Source organism: Egretta garzetta, unplaced genomic scaffold, assembly GCF_000687185.1.
Source record: "Egretta garzetta isolate BGI_Z169 unplaced genomic scaffold, ASM68718v1 scaffold307, whole genome shotgun sequence".
NCBI classification, from domain to species: domain Eukaryota; kingdom Metazoa; phylum Chordata; class Aves; order Pelecaniformes; family Ardeidae; genus Egretta; species Egretta garzetta.
Window position 1 is genome coordinate 15,019 of NW_009260294.1, and position 17,226 is coordinate 32,244.

The 17,226-nt window shown below is 50.4% G+C and overlaps 2 protein-coding genes across 2 annotated transcripts in view; both read left to right on the plus strand.

Moving 5' to 3' along the window:
• The window catches only part of NFRKB (nuclear factor related to kappaB binding protein), a 30,975-nt gene extending 14,445 nt beyond the window's left edge, over positions 1–16,530 (plus strand). Inside the window, exons 23-26 of the mRNA XM_035897968.1 lie at positions 608–5,340; positions 8,845–8,990; positions 9,151–10,117; positions 16,445–16,530. Coding sequence (XP_035753861.1) covers positions 608–733 — 126 coding nt within the window. The 3' untranslated portion in view covers positions 734–5,340; positions 8,845–8,990; positions 9,151–10,117; positions 16,445–16,530. The remainder of the gene's footprint in view (positions 1–607; positions 5,341–8,844; positions 8,991–9,150; positions 10,118–16,444) is intronic.
• A 126-nt stretch (positions 16,531–16,656) lies between these two features.
• Positions 16,657–17,226, plus strand: part of ST14 (ST14 transmembrane serine protease matriptase) — a 15,842-nt gene continuing 15,272 nt past the window's right edge. The window contains exon 1 of the mRNA XM_035897969.1: positions 16,657–16,812. Coding sequence (XP_035753862.1) covers positions 16,804–16,812 — 9 coding nt within the window. The 5' untranslated portion in view covers positions 16,657–16,803. The remainder of the gene's footprint in view (positions 16,813–17,226) is intronic.

Genomic DNA, 17,226 nt, shown 5'->3' on the forward strand with positions numbered 1-17,226 from the left:
AGTCCCCATCCCTGGAGGTATTTAAAAGCTGGGCAGACGAGGTGCTTAGGGACAGGGTTTAGTGGTGGGATGGCAGGGGTAGGGGAATGGTTGGGCTGGGGGATCCTAAAGGTCTTTTCCAACCTAAATGATTCTATGATTCTATTCTGTGATTCTGTGGGTCACCATTTCTTGAAGAAATCGCATCACTTCTTTGCAATTCCGTCTTTCTGTCTGGAAACTCGGTGTTCTGTTAATTCCAAAGAATTAATCTGCATTGAGAGCTGCTAGTAACCAGTCTGTAGAGGTGAAGTATCCAATGGATCCAAGTCCTCCGTCTGAGAACTTGTAAAAGCTGCTGACATTGTAGGTTTTTATTCAAATTAGTTTTTACTTCTTCCTCTCTAATCTTGAATTCTCTTGCCACCGTCTCACGTGAACGGTAGGAATTCTTGTGACAGATTCTGTTCTTGATGTGTTTTGGTGCTTGGTCTTGTTCATATAATTGAATTTTTGTTGGTGGCAGAAACAGATAACTTACCAGCGCTTCAGAGTGCGATACAAGTGCAATGTGTCACCAGGTTGTTCTTGACATGAGCTGAGTTTTTTTTCTTTCCATTTCAAACAGGTTCGAATTCAAACTGTACCAGCCTCCCATCTCCAGCAGGGAACAGTGTCTGGCTCTACTAAAGCGGTTTCCACTGTGGTTGTGACAACAGCTCCATCTCCAAAACAGACCCAAGATCAGCTGTGAACACTGGTTTGAAAATGGATCACTTTCCAAGAACTTCCCAGAGTCCGTGGTCATCCTCCATCCAACCACCCAAGGCTGCCTAATGGCAGTCGTGGCTAGGGATCGGACTGGGTTCTGGCACGTTGCTTGGCTGGAGTCAGCATTGTGATGTCTAGGTAGAAATTCCACAGCCAAAGGTGCTGTAACCTACAAAACAAAATGTTTCTGTCCAGATGTGTAAAGCCATGTTCTGTGGCATGGGTCATTTAAGAAACGTCTTCCTTTTCTTTGTTCCCTTCCCATCCCAAGGGCTTTTTGAGAATATCATTTCTGTGCATTTTGGGTTGTAGACAAAGCAGTTGATCCTGGGTCTTCCTCAACCAGGGAAACTTGCTTGGAAGGGGCAATCCAGACTTTTCAAAGTCGTGAAGAAGATGCCTCCTTTTGCTGGCATCTGGCTGTCACTACTTTTATATGGGTGACTTTGGATGGTGGCTTGGACACTAGAGTTTGTTTGTAACATAGCCTGGAAGTAGATCCCTAGCACATTCAGTGCACTATTTATAGTCGTTTTAAATACCTCTCCCCTATCTCTGCGCTCAGACTTCTTTTGAACAGATCCCACTTCCATGTCAAATTTCTGTCAAAGGCAGGATGCCGGTCAAGAAGGTTTTTGCTGTAAAAAAGCTAGTAACCGTGGGGAAGAGTGAGAAGTGGAGGAGTTACAGAAAGTCATTGCATGAACAAGTCTGTCAGCAAATGGGAATACAGTGGGGAAAAAAAAAAAGGAAGTTTTCACCAGGAGGATCCTCCTTTAGCTCTCCCCAGCAGATGAACCTTTTTATCAGTCAAAAAAGGCTGTAGCTTGTTTTAAAAGTTTGGAATATGTTTTCAAATATACCCAAACTGTAGTCTCCAGGACTCGGAAGAAATATTTTAACCCATGATCCTGGCCTTCAGTTTTGTTTTTACCTTTGCGATTTTATCTCTGTACGTAAATATGTTTGAATTTTGCACATGCCGGAGATGAATTCGTGGCTGTTCTGACATGACCTTTCTCGGAATGAGATCAGAAGATATGTTGGACCAGGAGAAGAATAAAAGGGCAGAAAGCCTTACAAATCTCTCTGCCACCTCCTTTCGGTTTTGTACAGCGTGTTGTTTTGTGTACAATGTCTAGCTTGCCAAGGGCTAATAGATTCTCCATCTTCTTCGTAAGATGGTTCTTTTTAACCTGGTTTCTCTTGTAGTTTTTTTTTTTTTTTAAATATGTGGTTTACTCCAAGTTACATGATATTGAATATAATTATTTAAAGAACTGAGTCGTACGGTTCAGCGCTCTCCGGTGCTGGCTGAGCTGCGTGGCGGGAGCTGTGTGTGTTGCTGTTCAGAACTACCGCACCGGAGCGGCAGTTTTGCTGGGCTTCAGGCCGGGTGTGTCGGTCTTTCTGTCCAATAGCTAATTACTTCAGGGGTGGGCTGGAGGAAATCAGGTATTTTCAGTAAAAAAAGAAGTGGCTGGCTGCAAGTGTTGAGTAAGCAGGGCGCATCAGTACGCCGTTTTAAAGCAAGCGCTTGAATTATGGTTTATACGCCTCGGGAACAGAATTTGGAGTGATAAAGGTTTTCTGAGCACCTGTCCTGCTTTGGCAATTTTTGTACCTTTTTTTTGTACATTTAACTGTCGACTGAGGAGACGGCAGAAAGGCCGTGGTTTGGGAGGGAGGCGAGGACGTTCTTCAGTCCTTTTAGCTGTGAAGTTAAAGTAAGAAATGAAGGAGACGACAAATGACTTCCTGGTGTGGCTTATGTGAGCGAGCCTCTAAATCCAAAACGTAATCAAGCTAATCCTGCTGTGTTAGTTCTGTTTGTAATTAATAAAGCTCTTCAGTGTCAAAACCAACAATCAAGTACTGAAAGATGGTTACAGCGTGAAGCCCCTTCAATTTCTCTGAATCCTCTTGCCAGTGACCACATGAATTTGTCACTGGGCACGAGCGGCTTTGGCAGGATTAAGTTTAACAAAACAAGAAACCTGCATCTAATCCCGTGAGTCTCAGATTGCTCCTGCTGCTGAGTTTTTAAGAGTCTTGCTGTTCAGGTCGCCATCTCTTTTCTTCCATACCCATCTTTGCTGCACTGCTAACGTGTGAGCACCCTTTGCCTTCGTCGCTGCTTCGCTGAAGCCTGTCCTGTTTGCCTCTGAAGTGTGTGATCTTTGGGGGAAGAAGCATCAGGGCTTATTTCGAAGGACCATGTGCTGGATTAAACACTATATGTTTACTCCAGTTTTCCAGGACAAAGTACAGCCTGTGCTACGGTTCAGCTGCCGCCTGCCTGGTGAGTCGCTTCCACTCTGGTTGAAAAATAACCCTTAAGCTACTGGGAGTAAAGAGCCCTTGTTTCTAATAAGTAACCTTTACCTTCTACACAGTAGGCTGAAGGGCAGAGAGGGGCTGGAGTTATTTTGGTTTTGGTGCATGCTGGGACTGGATGAAGGTGTATTGAAGCTAGGCTCTGTTCCATGTGGTGTTTGCTCTTAATGTCCTCTTGCTGTGGCGACGGAAAGCTGTCCGGATGAGTACTGCACTGAGAGCGGCACAGGGGAGCGTGCACGCAGAGGAGGACAGCCTAGAGAAAGCACTAAGCCAGTGCTGCCCGCTTTCCATCAGTTTGTCCTGCCTGAAGCTGAAGGGGCTTTCAGTCTGACACCCTTTGCCGTTACCCTTTTTAACTAAAAACCACAAGTGCAGCCTGCTTTCGTCACAGCGAGATGCTGGCTGGAGTTATCCCAGGGCCTTGATTATTTCTTAAAAACCGTGGATTAGGTGTTTATTTCCTGCAAGAGAATATCGTGTAATCACTGCTTACAAGAACTGAGCGTGCTACACAAGCTACCAAAGGCCATTTATTTTTAACAACCTCTCTGCTTTATTTAAATCACGGGGGGAAATCTCCATTTATATACCTCAGTAGGATGCCCTGATAACCCAATGAACTCACCTTGGGGTTACTTCAAGTGTTCCTTTTCAGAAGCAGCAGTAAGTTGGACATCAACCTGCCTGTTTTTAACAGCTAATCTTTGTTTTCCAAATGCCTTGTGGTCACTGATGTAGTTTTTGGGTAAATACAGAAACCTTGCGACTCGTTTTTCACGTGGCAAACCTGAATCACAGAAACGAGAACAAAGTCACAGTGGACTTGGCTCTCGTACGCCTGTCCTGCCTGACATGAGTTTGGGACGTGGTGCCTGACCTCAGGACCTTTCTGGCCGAGGACTGTTCACGTAGCGCTGTGGGATGGCAGTCTGAAATTGAAGATTTTTGCCCCGCAACCTTAAACGCCGTGGCTCATTGCAGGCTGGGCAGAGCTGCAGGGGAAGGAGAACGCGCTGCTGTGCCCTGGGTGGGAACTGGCTCCAACAGAAACGTGGTTTAATGCTGTAGCTGCTGGGTGGCAACCGATCTATTGCAATCTGAGATTTACTTGAGTCAGTTCTGTGGGTAGGTTGGATGTGTCGCACGTCAAAGGGGATCCTCAGTGCTACACTGGATCATTCAACAGTAGCCTAATACATTGTTCGCTCGCTTGATAAAAGCTTCAGGGTAGCAGCGTTACAGATTTTTGAATACAAACTCAGCATCATCATTTAACAGAAGTTTTGTGAACATGTATTGAAACACGGGGGCGTTTTCGCAACCCATGGGTCCCATTCCTCCCACCCTGCCTCTCACTGCCCAGCCCTGCTACGAACCAGTAAGTGATGGGACAGCTGAGGATAGCAAGGAGCAAAATAACCGTATAGTTTGCAAAAGGGAAATGAAGCTGGTAGGCTGGATTCATCTTTCGTAACTTGTGCATCAAACTTTTAGATAGAGAAATCCAAGTTGCTCACCCTAGGCTGCATTTGCAGCCAGTGCTAGCTCCAGAGGGCAATTCGTTTGACCTCCCTCCGGTTCTTCATGTAGGATGAATCGCTCTCTGGATATAACTATCTCTTTCTGTGGGCTATAAAAAGGATTCTGGAATGAGTAGTGCAAATTTGGGCTTTTCATGATTAAATTTGGGGGTTTAATGATTTAATTTAGGGATGATGCATCTTACGTAAAGTGACCCATTCCACACGGATTAATCTGTTTGAGCATGGATTAATCTTGTATATGGCATCCTGCGTTGAGGCCAAAAAACTGCTAAACCAGGGGTGTTTCAAGAACCAGTTTGTTTCCTTCTGCCTAGAAGTAATCACCAAACCGACTTGGTAAGCCGTACATCCCTGTCTTCTAACGTTGCTTTTTCTCACTGTCCTCCAGTTTGCAAGACCTGGAGTGAAATAATTCCTGCCAGAACCAAGATCCTTGAAGCAGAAACAGGCTGGTCTTTAAGAGCTCCAGGATGGGGCAGTTTTGCAACACTTAAAGAAAGAGCAGGACGTGCCAGCCAAATACAGGAGGGAGCATCAGTAAGTAGATGTGCTGACCCAGAGCAAGGCCGTCATGGCCCAGAAAATAGAAGAGCAAACCTGCCCAAGGTCATGCTGTTTTACCTGTTGTGCTGATGCTGCTTGAAGGGTTAACGAGGACCTGGAAGCAAGGCTCTGCAAAGATGTTGGTATTGTTTGAAACTCAGTGGTAAGTGACTTTAATGGGTTGATGTGTCATTCTGAATGAATTTTTGGCAATGGGAAAATTTTTCAGCTTGCGCTTGGGGAAGCAGTGGCTACTTGGTATTTACGAGACGTACATATAAAAATATGCTTCTGTACATAGAAAAATATGCTTGATTACTCAAAAAAGGTATTTGCACTGAGGACTTTTCAGCTGCTTAAGCCAGTTGCTTGTACAGGGTGGGAGCTGACCTGCTGGAAAGCAGCTCTGCCCAGAGGGACCTGGGAGTCCTGGTGGGCCACAAGGTGGCCATGAGCCAGCAGGGTGCCCTTGTTGCCAAGAAGGCCAAAGGCATCCTGGGGTGCATTCAGAGGAGCGTGGCCAGCAGGGCGAGGGAGGTTCTCCTCCCCCTCTGCTCTGCTCTGGGGAGACCCCTGGGCTTGTTCAGCCTGGAGAAGAGAAGGCTGAGAGGGGATCTCATCACCACGTACAAATATCTCAAGGGTGGGGGTCCCGAGGACAGAGCCAGACTCTTCTCAGTGGTGCCCAGCGCCAGGACACGGGGCCATGGACACAAACTGAAGCAGAAGAGGTTCCAGTTGAATGGGAGAAAGAACTTGTTGACTGTGAGGGTGCCCGAGCCCTGGCCCAGGCTGCCCAGGGGGGCTGTGGAGTCTCCTTCTCTGGAGATCTTCAACCCCCGCCTGGACGCTGTCCTGTGCCCCCTGCTCTGGGTGAGCCTGCTTGAGCAGGGGGGTGGGACTGGGTGAGCTCCCGAGGGCCCTGCCAACCCCTGCCATGCTGGGATTCTGGGATTCTGTGTGTGTGTCAGCCCCTGGTGAGAATTGTTCCTGTGTTCTCAGTTACCCTGTGAAATTATGGGTATGGGCAGTCAGTCGAAAGCCCTTGAGTCACTGCAACTTTACGAATTACTGATCTCCCTTTGCACTGCTTCGCTCGTGTAAGGATATATGTTCTGTTTCAGAGCTGGGGTGGCCTGCGTGGCTTAAATAATAAGCAATAACTTGGTAAGCCATTGTGTTTGCTTTTAATGGTGTTCCTGTACTGAAAGCGCACTCGCAACTTCATTTGGCCCCTGTAATGGCTACGAAGGGGTCTTAAAGCTGGTGCTGGTGCAAAGCAGAGGGAGGCTGTTACGTGAGTGGTGTCATCTCAGTGTTGTATCTGTTCTCTGCAAGAAGCTGGTAGCTTACCAAAAATCATAAACTTAACTGGGTGGTTGTTCCAAACATGCGCTGGGACAGCTGGACAGGCGGGAGGGTGTTAATGTGCAAAGCTGAGGAGTTCTCCAAAAGCCCAAAGTGCTTCGAGGTCACAAAAATAGCCCCCCATTCCTTTGAAGGGCAGCATGACAGCTTGGGCTGTGTTTTTAGGTAACTGTGACCAAAAGAGGGAGAGCCCCCAGTCAGAGGGGTGTGTTCTTTGTAATTAGAAAGCTGAGTTTGTGCCTGGTTGATAGGATTTATTCTATTTTTATTTTTCAACTCGTGTCGTGGAGGTGAGTCGAAGTGACATGGGCGGACTGAAAGAGTACGGTATGAGTTCAGAGTCGGCAAACCCAGGAGCTCCTTCCAGTAGGAAGAAAACTTTCATTGACCATGTCCGCATGCCTGGATTTTAACAATTTTGGCAAGAAGGATCAGAGTTTGCATTAGGGCTGGATTTAATCCCAGCTTATGTTTTTTCTGCTTCTTTTTTTATGATTTAAGGCAAGCATCCCAGAGAGCAACAACTGTCTGGGAACCACTGTTCCCAGCTCGCCGATTCTTCAAGAGAAGCGCTCTCTTCTCTCAGTGGGGTTACAAGGTGAGGCAGGTTTCCCAACATCTCCCTGACATCTGATGGAAGGAATCTGAGGGCTCTCTGCAGCCCGTGCACAGCTCTTTCCCCACAAGTACCTGTGGGCCAGCAACAGATGTCTGAGCTTCAGAGAACAGGGAGTCATCCTCTACAACTGCCTGACGGGAGGCTGTACAAGGTGGGGGTCGGCCTCTTCTCCCTGGTAATGGGCGATGGGATGAGGGGAAATGGTGTGAAGTTGTGCCAGGGCAGGTTTAGGTTGGACATTAGGAAAAATTCCTTCCCCGCAAGGGCTGTCAGGCTCTGGAATGGTCTGCCCAGGGAAGGGGTTGAGTCCCTATCCCTGGGGGTATTTAAAAGCCAGGCAGATGAGGTGCTTAGGGACAGGGTTTAGTGGTGGGATGGCAGGGTTAGGGTAGCCGTTTGGCTTGGTGATCTTAAAGGTCTTTTCCAACCCAAACAATTCTATGAGTCTATGATTCTAAGAGCCATGGGAAAAATAAGTCGGAGCTTACCAATTTTTCATGCAGTGAGGGAGATCTAGATTGGATGTTACAAGAACTCACAGAAATTAAGGACACGGTAATGCTGGAATAGATCGTCTTGGGAGGAGGGGAGTTTCCAGACAAACGTTATACATAGTGATCCTACTTTTGGGGTGGAGAGTGGACAAGAGCAGGTCTGATCCAGTCGGCAGGGTGTTTCATCCAGCCTGCCACCTCATCCTGGAGAGGACCTGCAGCATCTAGGAGAGCACGTATTGCTGCTCACCTCTGACAGGCTGAACGCCGCGGGGGGAGTTTGCAGCCAGTTTTCCTGCTTTTGGGGGGAGCACGTTAACAGCGTGTGCCGTCTCACTGTACCCCAGTAGAGGGATAGCTGGAAGAACATCAGCCAATTAGTTGTCTGAAAAACAGTAGGAGCTGGACCATAAACCAGCAAAAAAACCCCATGGCACAACCCTTTGACCTCGGCACTGACAAAGTGAGGGAAATAAGAGGAATAAGTGAAAAGTCAAAGCTGCATCTTTTTTGGTTTGGTTGTAAACAGCGGAGGTAAGGCCAACACAAACCCTGAACTTCTATTTTCTGTGGAAAATAAGGTGGCAAGGCAGGCAAGCATGGGTCAGCTCTACTTGTTTGTAATAAACCAAAGCGAAGTGGGTAATTCCAAGGCATTGTCTGCCTCTCTCACCCCAGTCACGGCCTCAGCTTACGCATTTGCAGCTCGTTAGGCAGACAGGACCTTAACTGACTTTGAATCTTGGGCGTGCCTGAGTCTGCAGCCAGGTTTCAAAATACACAGTGCCAGAAACCGGGCAATCAAGCCTGTCCACTCCGTTGCACTTACAGATGGGCTGGCAAACACTGCTGCTGCCGACTGAGAGCTCAGGAAAAGGGGTTCGCCGCTTTCAGGAGCCACAGAGGAGCTCAAGAAAGAGACCCAGCTAATCGCGTAGTCCCAGGAGCAAGCTTACGTCCTGTGGTGTGTTTCCTAGGGCTGCGGATTCCCTTTGGAATCCCACGGCTGTCAGGTGGCCAGCACCATTAAGCAACAGGGGCACAAGAAACGATCCCCTTGAATTTTGAAAGCGTGTCTCGGAGCTGCCTGGGAAGCGTTGGAGGGCTGAGGGTAGAGTTTCTCATTGCAGGCTTGGTGCTCGCTGTCCCATCCTTTGCTCACTGCTCATGCCCATGCCTTCCACAGGATGGAGCTGGTCGCTGGTGCCCTTTATTCTGGCCAGCTTGGGTGATCTCAGGAGGGCAAAGCTGCTTGTCATCCCTGCCAAAGCCATGTTTGGGAAGCGGCACTCTCACTGCAGAGCCCTTGAGAGAAGCCTTTGAGATCAAAGGGTAAGTTCCCATCCAAATTACACAGTTGTTGAACAGCTCTCTGAAAAGTAGCACCAGCGCCGGGCTCTGCCTCAAAGCAGCGTGTGGCCAATTGAGGGCAACACACTGCGCTTTTACGGGCCCCATTCTCCAAAGTCAGTAATTATTCTTTACATTACAGATAGAGAGGCTGAATCACACCAAGACAACTTGCCTCAGGCCCGAGAGCAGGAAGAGCTGTTCCTGCGCAGACCAGCGGTACCCAAGCGTTCACCTTTGCTCTCCGGGGGCTGCCGGTTCAGCTGGAAACCGCAGGGCTCCTGGGTGACGTTTTCCTCTCCTCCCACTGAATCAGCCTTTTATTTACTCTTTGGAATGCAAAGTAACAGGACACCCTGTGAGTTTTATCTCTCTCCCAATCCTTTGTATCGCTGTGGAAGTTGCCGGACCGGATTGAACGTTTTCGCTGCAGAGCTGCAGATGGAGATGGGGTGGTTTCAGGGTTGTCTGGCAGGAATCCGGGTGGGAGGGCACTGTCGGTGAAATTTGAATTTAGGAGTCACACGCTGGGAACAGAATCTTTGAGACACACTGCAGGGAGGAAGCCCCTTTGTCACTCTTTGAATCCGGCCCTTCGCTGGTGTGGCAGCGTGGATGGACGGTGCTCCTTTGCCGAGCTAGACTTGCTGGGAACTGCCTCCACCAGAAGACTTTCCCCTGCAGGCAGCCTGCCTTCATTCCTTATGTAAGCAGCTACGGGTTTTTCCCTTCTTTTCACGTGGGTGGCATTCCCAGGGCTGGGAGCAGATGCGGAAGTCTCCTGCCTGGTCAGGGAGTGTGTGCTGCTCCTGCAGCTAATCCCTGTCTCCTCTGGGACTCTCCTGGGGGTCGAGCTCACGGCGGTCTAGCTCTTGCAACTTGCCTGCAGTTCTGACAAAGGCAGACTTAATTCTCAGATTTCAGCGGGGCCTAAAGCCAGTGCTCTCCTTCCTCCTAAAGGCGCGCTAGACCTCAGCTTGCCGCTCATCATGCTGTTGTGGCCACACTGATACAACATTGAGAGGAGGAGGTGACAGCGTTTATTGAATGAACTGATATAAGTGGGAAGAAACAGAGGCTTTGCTGCTGACTGCTGCCATTCCACGCGGGTAAGTGCCTTGATCTTTCTGCTTCGGTTACGCCTGTCTCCGTAGTGACTTGGCTGTGCTCAGCATCCTTCACTCAGGCTGGAGAGACACATGGAAGCATCTCACCGCAAAAGCACATGGCAGGCTGCTTATTGGGAATTGGTTCTGTGAATTGCTGCTTTGACGTTTTGGGACTGTACGGGGCCTAGAGAGATGGGGGCCCTCATCTGCTCTGGTGACTTCGCAATACAGCCACAAAATAAATCACTGCAGCAGCAGCAAAGAAACAGGAGCCCACTCATTTAGGGCTCCAAACCAAAGAAACAGGAGCCAAATCATTTAGGGCTCCAAACCAGCCGCCTCCCAGCTATATATTATTTTATATTTAGCACATGTGTTGCTTTCTTTTTTTTCCCCATGGTGTTTGCATCCCCTTGGTCAAAAGACCCAGCTGGGCTAATGAATTAGTCTGTAAAATGTCAGTGGCTTGAAGGACAGGAAAAACTGGGTGTTTGCAGCTCTGTGTGAAACCAAGAGTTGTGGATCTTTGCAAAGAGACACTGTAGGCCTCAAAGATTGAGTCTGCATCTTGCCCTCGTTAGCCACATCCCAGAGCACGGCTGCTTGCCTGGCACCAGCCTGGAGGAGATTAGTTGATATGCCGAAGAGGAGAAATTTGCAGGAGCAAAGAGCAGTGGTTCAGCTTGAACTAGCTGCTTTATGCCTAAAATACGCTGTTTCATGGGGGTATGAAGTCAGGCTGGAGCACCCACAGCCAGCCAGGTAGGGAGTGGCTGAAAAAATAGGCAGGGCTGGGCATCAGTGGGAGAGCTGAGAGCAGCTCCTGGCATCAGTCAGCCAGGTGGTTTCAGCAGGCTGACTAACAAAGCCACCTTTGGAAGGGGAATACCTTAAATCCAGGGACACTTCCTGCTGTGCGGTGGTCAGCGAGTAGGTGGGATTCTGGTAGCTGGGGGATGCGGGAGCAGGGAAGGCAGGGGCACAAGTATTTCTGTAAGAGCACAGAAGTTATGTTGTATTTTTCACCTAAAGACAAAACAGCAGGATCAGAGACCTGACACCTTCTCTTTTTTCCCCCCAAAGAAACACCTGCAAAAGGGACACAAAAACTCGCGCTCTGCAGGAGGCATTTTAGAGCAAGGGGAACCCAGCAGGCATTTCCCTGCGGCATCCGAATCAGCGGGCAGCTCCTGTTATACCCAAAACAGCTTTCTGGGAAATGTAAATGTTCAGATGTGGAAAAAATCAGTGCCAGGGCTGGAGGCAATTGGTGTAAAGGGGTTCAGATCAGGAGTGGGATGGCCAGGTCAGCCTTCCTTCGGATAGATTGATGGGCATATCACACGTTGGTTTAGGCTGTCACAGAGAAGGGAAGATCTTTTCCAAGGCGGGTAGTATTGACTGAGCTATCTTTAATCTTGAGTTACCCTTGAATGTGAGAAATCTAAATATCGGAGGGGGCGGGGAATTGTCTTTCCAAGAAGGGGAAAATGATGGAGTAAGACTGTGTCAGGAATGCAGGTTTCGGTGTTAAAAGCCCTCTTTCAAACCTGCCTTAGAACATTCTTGAAGCCCAGGGCTTTGCTGCCGGTCCCTCCTTTTCTTCTCTGGGGGCACCGTTTAATATCAGACCCTAGAGTCCCCGGGAGCTGTTGCTGGTATGTGAGCAACCCTCCGAGTGCCAAATTTGGATACATCTGCAGTTCCTGCTGGACTGCTGCCATCGCTCATCACTTTGCATCTGGTCTCCTGTATTTTGGTAAGAGATGGCTCTTTGCTAAAGTGCTGTAGCCTAGCTGAGAGCAGGTTCCAGGCTGGGATAAAGGGACTATTTTGCTTTGGCAGCCCCTGAGCGTACCGAGTGTTTTTGGGAACAGCGGGCTTGTCCCTGGGGCAGAAGTGCCTGTGCATGCTGGAGAGTGCCCCCTTTGCAGCAGGCTTTCGTGGCATGCTAGTTGTTGGCACCCAGGAAGGGGTAAGGTCTTGGGGTACATAAAGCTTTGCCCTGGAAGCTGTCGTGTCCATGAGTGCTAGCCAGCCCTCCTGCTTGTGCTGGTAAAAAACAGATTTTTCTGGTTTCGTTTACTAAAGCAAAGCACGTGGCAAAAGGGTCTCTTCGGGTGACGCAGAGCCTGCGCGGGGCTTTTGGGCACGGCTTTTTGGGCACGTCGTTTTCCTTAATCTCCCTGCGAAGCCGCAGCTGGCCACGGGAGCGGTGGGGGACCCGCGGGGTGTTTCCGGATTCCCGCACCTGCCAGGAGCGCGGAGAGGAGGCGCCGGGGGGGTGGCAGGGCTCTCCTGAAGGCCGGTCAGACTTTTGCCGAGCTGCCTCGTCCTCCGCTGGCTCTGGTTCCTTCGAGCGTCACAGGTCAGGGCCAACCGGGGCGGCTCCGGATCCCTTGGGAAGTGGGGGAGCAGCTGCTCCCCCTCCGCCATCGGGTAAGGTCAGGAGAACCTGTTTGGGGGAAGCTGCCAAGCCCGGTGGAGCAGGAAAAGAAAAAACAGCTTTGGGGAAGTGAGAATCCCCACCGGTCGCGGTGCAGTGGTCTGCGCCGGGGTTAGACCGGCTCGATGTTGGTGCTAACGTCACTCCGGCGGTTTTGATTTCGGCTTAAGCTAGGCACTGGGAATGTGAGCAAAGATAAACTACGCAGAGGTGAATGCTTGTAGCGCGTCGGTCCGGGTTGTTTAGCAACAGATCTAACTAAACCTGTTCGAGCCGTCGGGAGGTCTGACTTCAGCGGAGGGCTTTGGGGCTTCATTAATTAACTGAGGAGTTATCAGTGTGCTTTGAAACTTGAGTGAGTTTAAGCCACGGTCTTGGCTTTTCAAGTAGGTCTTCCTGGCTGAGGGTCGGGCAGGGACTGGTGAGTTTGGGTTGCAATCTCCAGAGCCTGCTCTGTGCTACAGAGCTGCTTCAAAACTGGGCTTTTAGGTTAAAGCACGGCAGCAGCGCTTTCCAGCTCACCTGCAGGCTGCCTGGTGCCGGTCCCTGAGGCCTGGCTTTAGCGGTTGTTATCTGGCAGCGGCAAAGGAGCTACCAGTTTTAGCAATGATCAGAACGTTGGCCTACAGCAAGAAAAAGTTTCCCTTGCCTCCAGCCCCGCTGTCCTGTGTGTGTCAGGGCCACGGTGGCTGCCAGGAGCAGGATGGAGATGCTCTCGCCGATACCATTCAGCTCAAGCTCCTCGTTCCCCGGCCGGGTCGGGGTGACACTTCTGTGTGCAGCAGGATCTTCCCTGCCCGGCTTGTTTTCTTGGCAAAAGATTGGTTTGCGCACTGGTGTGGTTTTATGGCAGGGCTGTGAGTGCTCGAGCGAGTCCCTTCACGCCAGGGCAGCGGCGTGCCAGGTCCTTTCCCTTGGTTCTGGATCAGTTTTTCCCCTGCTTCACTTCGAGAGGAACTGATCTGATCCTGGAGGACTTCCCCAAAGACAGTACCTGCCTTTCTGGCAGTAAACAGCCTGAGGAGTTTGTCCGTCATGGACCAACTGTTGTTGGACTTGGCTCCCTATAAATCCGACGGCAGAGCAAATGCGAGCTGTTTTGCAATGACTGTGTCGCCTCCTGCGGCGGGGAAGGAGCTGCGACGATTCTTGGGCATGGGGAGGAGAAGCTACTCCCCTTCCTTGGGAAGGTGCAGAGCTTTCCTCTCGGGCACTGGCTGGGGGGTGAGCTGCTGCTCAGGCCAGTTTTGCTGCTGTTGGTGCCAGAGGCAAACAGGGATAAGGAAGGCACGATGAGAAAAAGGCTGAGGCCAATCAAGAGCGCGCCAGACCTTTGCTCAGCAAACAAAAGATCACTTTGTAAAACCATTTGAGGGAGCAGCAAGATGAAGGCCTGGCTGCAGGGGAGGTATCGGACCAAAGGTTCTTGCCTTGCCCCGGGTAGGATCTGCCGTTTCCATCCAAAGGCCGCCAGGGCTAGCCTTGCAAATAACACGCTGCAATATCCAGGCAATAGGCTGGGACAGAGGACGGAGCAGCTGATAGGGATGGGTTTGCCAGGCAAAGGCTTTGCCCAGTTGGAGATGCTGGTGTTTCCTCTGCTGTTGGCTCCAAACATTCCCATGTCATGGGCCAGATCCACCTCAAAACTGTGAGAGTCAGTCAAGAGCATGGGCGAAACGTAATGATGAGCGTGGAGTGTTTCATCTGGAGTGCAGCTGGGTTTGTTAGGCTGCTGGAGGGTGTTTTTGTTGCTCAGACAGTACTTTCTGTACCAGGAAAGACGGAAGAACATTTTAAATAAGCTCTTTGCATCTGCGGCACGTTTCTTTTCTGGTCTTGGGACGTAAGTGTGTTGTAGGGAGGAATTTCGTAGCTCATAGCTACGTGTATCAGGCCTGTCAGGTAGCTGTATTTCCCACTTCTCCCCACGAATTGCCAAGTCTTACAGCTAAAAAGCCTGAACAGAAACACAACGAGAAGCGCGGTCGCTGGTTCTGAGCGGCTGCGTTGCCTGACGCACTGATAAGCCTGTCGTGGGGCAGGGAGCCAAGCCCGTGCTGTCCTGTGCAAACACTAACTTCAGTTTCTTCTGTACTAAACCTAAAGGAATTTGGTTTCTCGTATGACTCAGGACGGTCACAAGACGGCTGAATGCTGTAGAGGATCGAGCCCAAAATTGGTGTGTGAAATGGGGGGGGTGTGTGTCTTTCACTGGGCGCTCGCCCTCTGTGCCTGGAAGGTAGACAGTCTGGAGGACTCCGTGTCTTTATTTCCTGCTCCATATTCCCTCGTTCGTTCAGATGTCATCATTTTATAGTGTCATTGCCCTTAATAAGGAACTGAAGACGAAAAATAACACGCTGGCAAAGTTTCTTCAGTGCTTTACTGCCCATGTTGGGGCAAGACAGCATGAATGTGCCTTACGGAAACTAGGCTCTTATGCGTGCTGTATCCCTGTAATTCTTATCAAGAATAAGCAGCAAAGTGAGAAGATTATTCTTACCAGATCTCTTCCTGGAGGAGTGACCGGGGGTTGCAGCAGGAGTCGGTGCGGGAGTTGATCTCGAGGGTTGTGCAGCTGTACCTGAGCTGCTTGGGCAAAGCGAGTTGCATGCTGTGCACCGTGTGTCAGCAGCTTTTAGATTATTTTTATTATTTTTTTTTCATATGGGAAACAGGCTGTTTCCCCTTATGCCAGCACCACAAAGCTGGTGTCAGCTTTCAGTATGATTTGGGAAACCTGTGTTTGAAAATACAACTTTCGTGGCTCTTTCTGCATGGCACAAGCCCACCCCGAAGGCTGGCGTGTCCCAAGCTCTGAGCCTGGCTTGCTGGCCGTGTGCATCAGCCGACGGGTTTCATTCTTCTCATTTCTCGTGTGATATTTGGTTTAGTTTTTATTGAACCTGAGGCAGGTGTGGCTGGAAAAGGGGAGGTGGGAATCGCCTCTTGGATACACAGGCTGGGATCCGCAGGCTGTAATTACCCAGCAAGAGTGTAACCACATAGTCCGATGACTCTGCTTCATCTGAGACCTCCCCAGGCCGCCTTGAACTTTGCATTTTATGGGTTCCTTTTCTTGGCTGTGTACGTTAGTGCCAGACAGTGGGTCTTCTGCAGTGAGACTGCCTCCGCTGCTCCTGCCTCCTGCGATCTGTACAGCTGAGCAGCCCCACGGCAGACGAGCTGAGGCTGGAATGTGATAAAGTTCAAGGGAAGCAGCTGAATCCCATAGCTGCCCTGTGCTGGACAAACAAATGAACCAGCGGTGATAAGGGACAGGTGAAACTAATGGCCAGGAGCCCAGTCCTCCTGCGGGTCAGGGTCCAGCGAACCAGAGGCAGACACTGGGTGAGAGATGGAGCCTGTGTTTTGGAGGAGAGGGAAGCAGCGAAGGCCTCGGGTGCCCGGGACACATCGAGCTGCTTTGCTGGAACCGCCAAACAAGCCAGAAATCAGCCTCTATGGGAGATGCTGATCCCAGATGGACCCCCTCTTTGTGCGCATCCCAGAAATCTTCGTGCTGGAGACCTGTGCCCTGCAGCACACCCCTAGCCTTTCTGCGATCCCCCTTTGCAGGAGGAGACACCTCTGCTTTCCGGTAAGTGCCTCCGGTCCAGAGTCGGCTGTAGCCGTTCCCACCATCCCCGTGTGCCTGCTGAATTTCCTGCTGCCAGAATTACTCACTTCTGCATCTGGTTTGTCCAGTTGGGCAAAGTACAGTTGCTGTCTAAAAATACATTGTGTGGCTGGCTTATGGAGGAGTGGGAAGCTTTGCTTACACGCAGGACTTCTCTCTGAGCTCTCTGCATGGATGATTTGCATGCAGGAGACCTCCAAGCACTCTATAAATCTACCTGTGCACGCTCCTTTTCCAGGTTTCCTTGTGGAGTCTGTACACCAGGGGAAACTGAGGCACAGAAGACATGGGGCAACATCTTTCAGACCCTTTCACTTGATTGGCATGCGGCTTTTCTGCCGGGGCACCGCGTGGCTGCGGCAGCCACGCCAGCCAGGCTGACGCCGTGACCAGAAACCTCCCATCCTGCCATGGGCAATCCCGCCGTGACGGCGAGGGCTGAGCGAGGAGGAGCAAGAGGAAGTAACTGAACCTTTGACGAAGGCGGAGAGAATATCAAGGAAGGTTTTCTGTTCATAATGTTTATCGGAGTAGTTTCCTCGAGAAGGGCGAGGGACCTTGAGTCACTTTCTGCTAGAGGCTGTTTCTCGGGGAATCATGGACAAGGTGAGAGCAGGACCGGCTGTCAGATCCTCTCTGGTTTACATCTGCTGTTGCGACGGACTCTTCACGCGAGGGAAATGTGCAGCAGCCGTTAGCTAAAGGAGATTAAAATTGCAGTCGTCTTTTGCTTGATTTAACTACGATCGCCTTGCTTTTGATTCCGTCTGCTTTCTGCCTAGCGTAGAGGACGGGGACCAGCACTGCAGAGGAGGTGTTTTTCCCCGACGGGCGGCGGCGGTGGCAGCGAAGGGGCTGTGCAGCACAGTGAGTGAGCGGAGCCGAGGCTGAGCCGTGCCTTTTGGGCACAGAAAGTCTGGTGCTGAGGTCAAACGGGTGCTTTTCATGCTGCGTGGGCAGGGAAGAAGATTCAGCCTCTTACTCAGAGGTCGGGACATGGGGCCTCGTCTGAAACCTTCC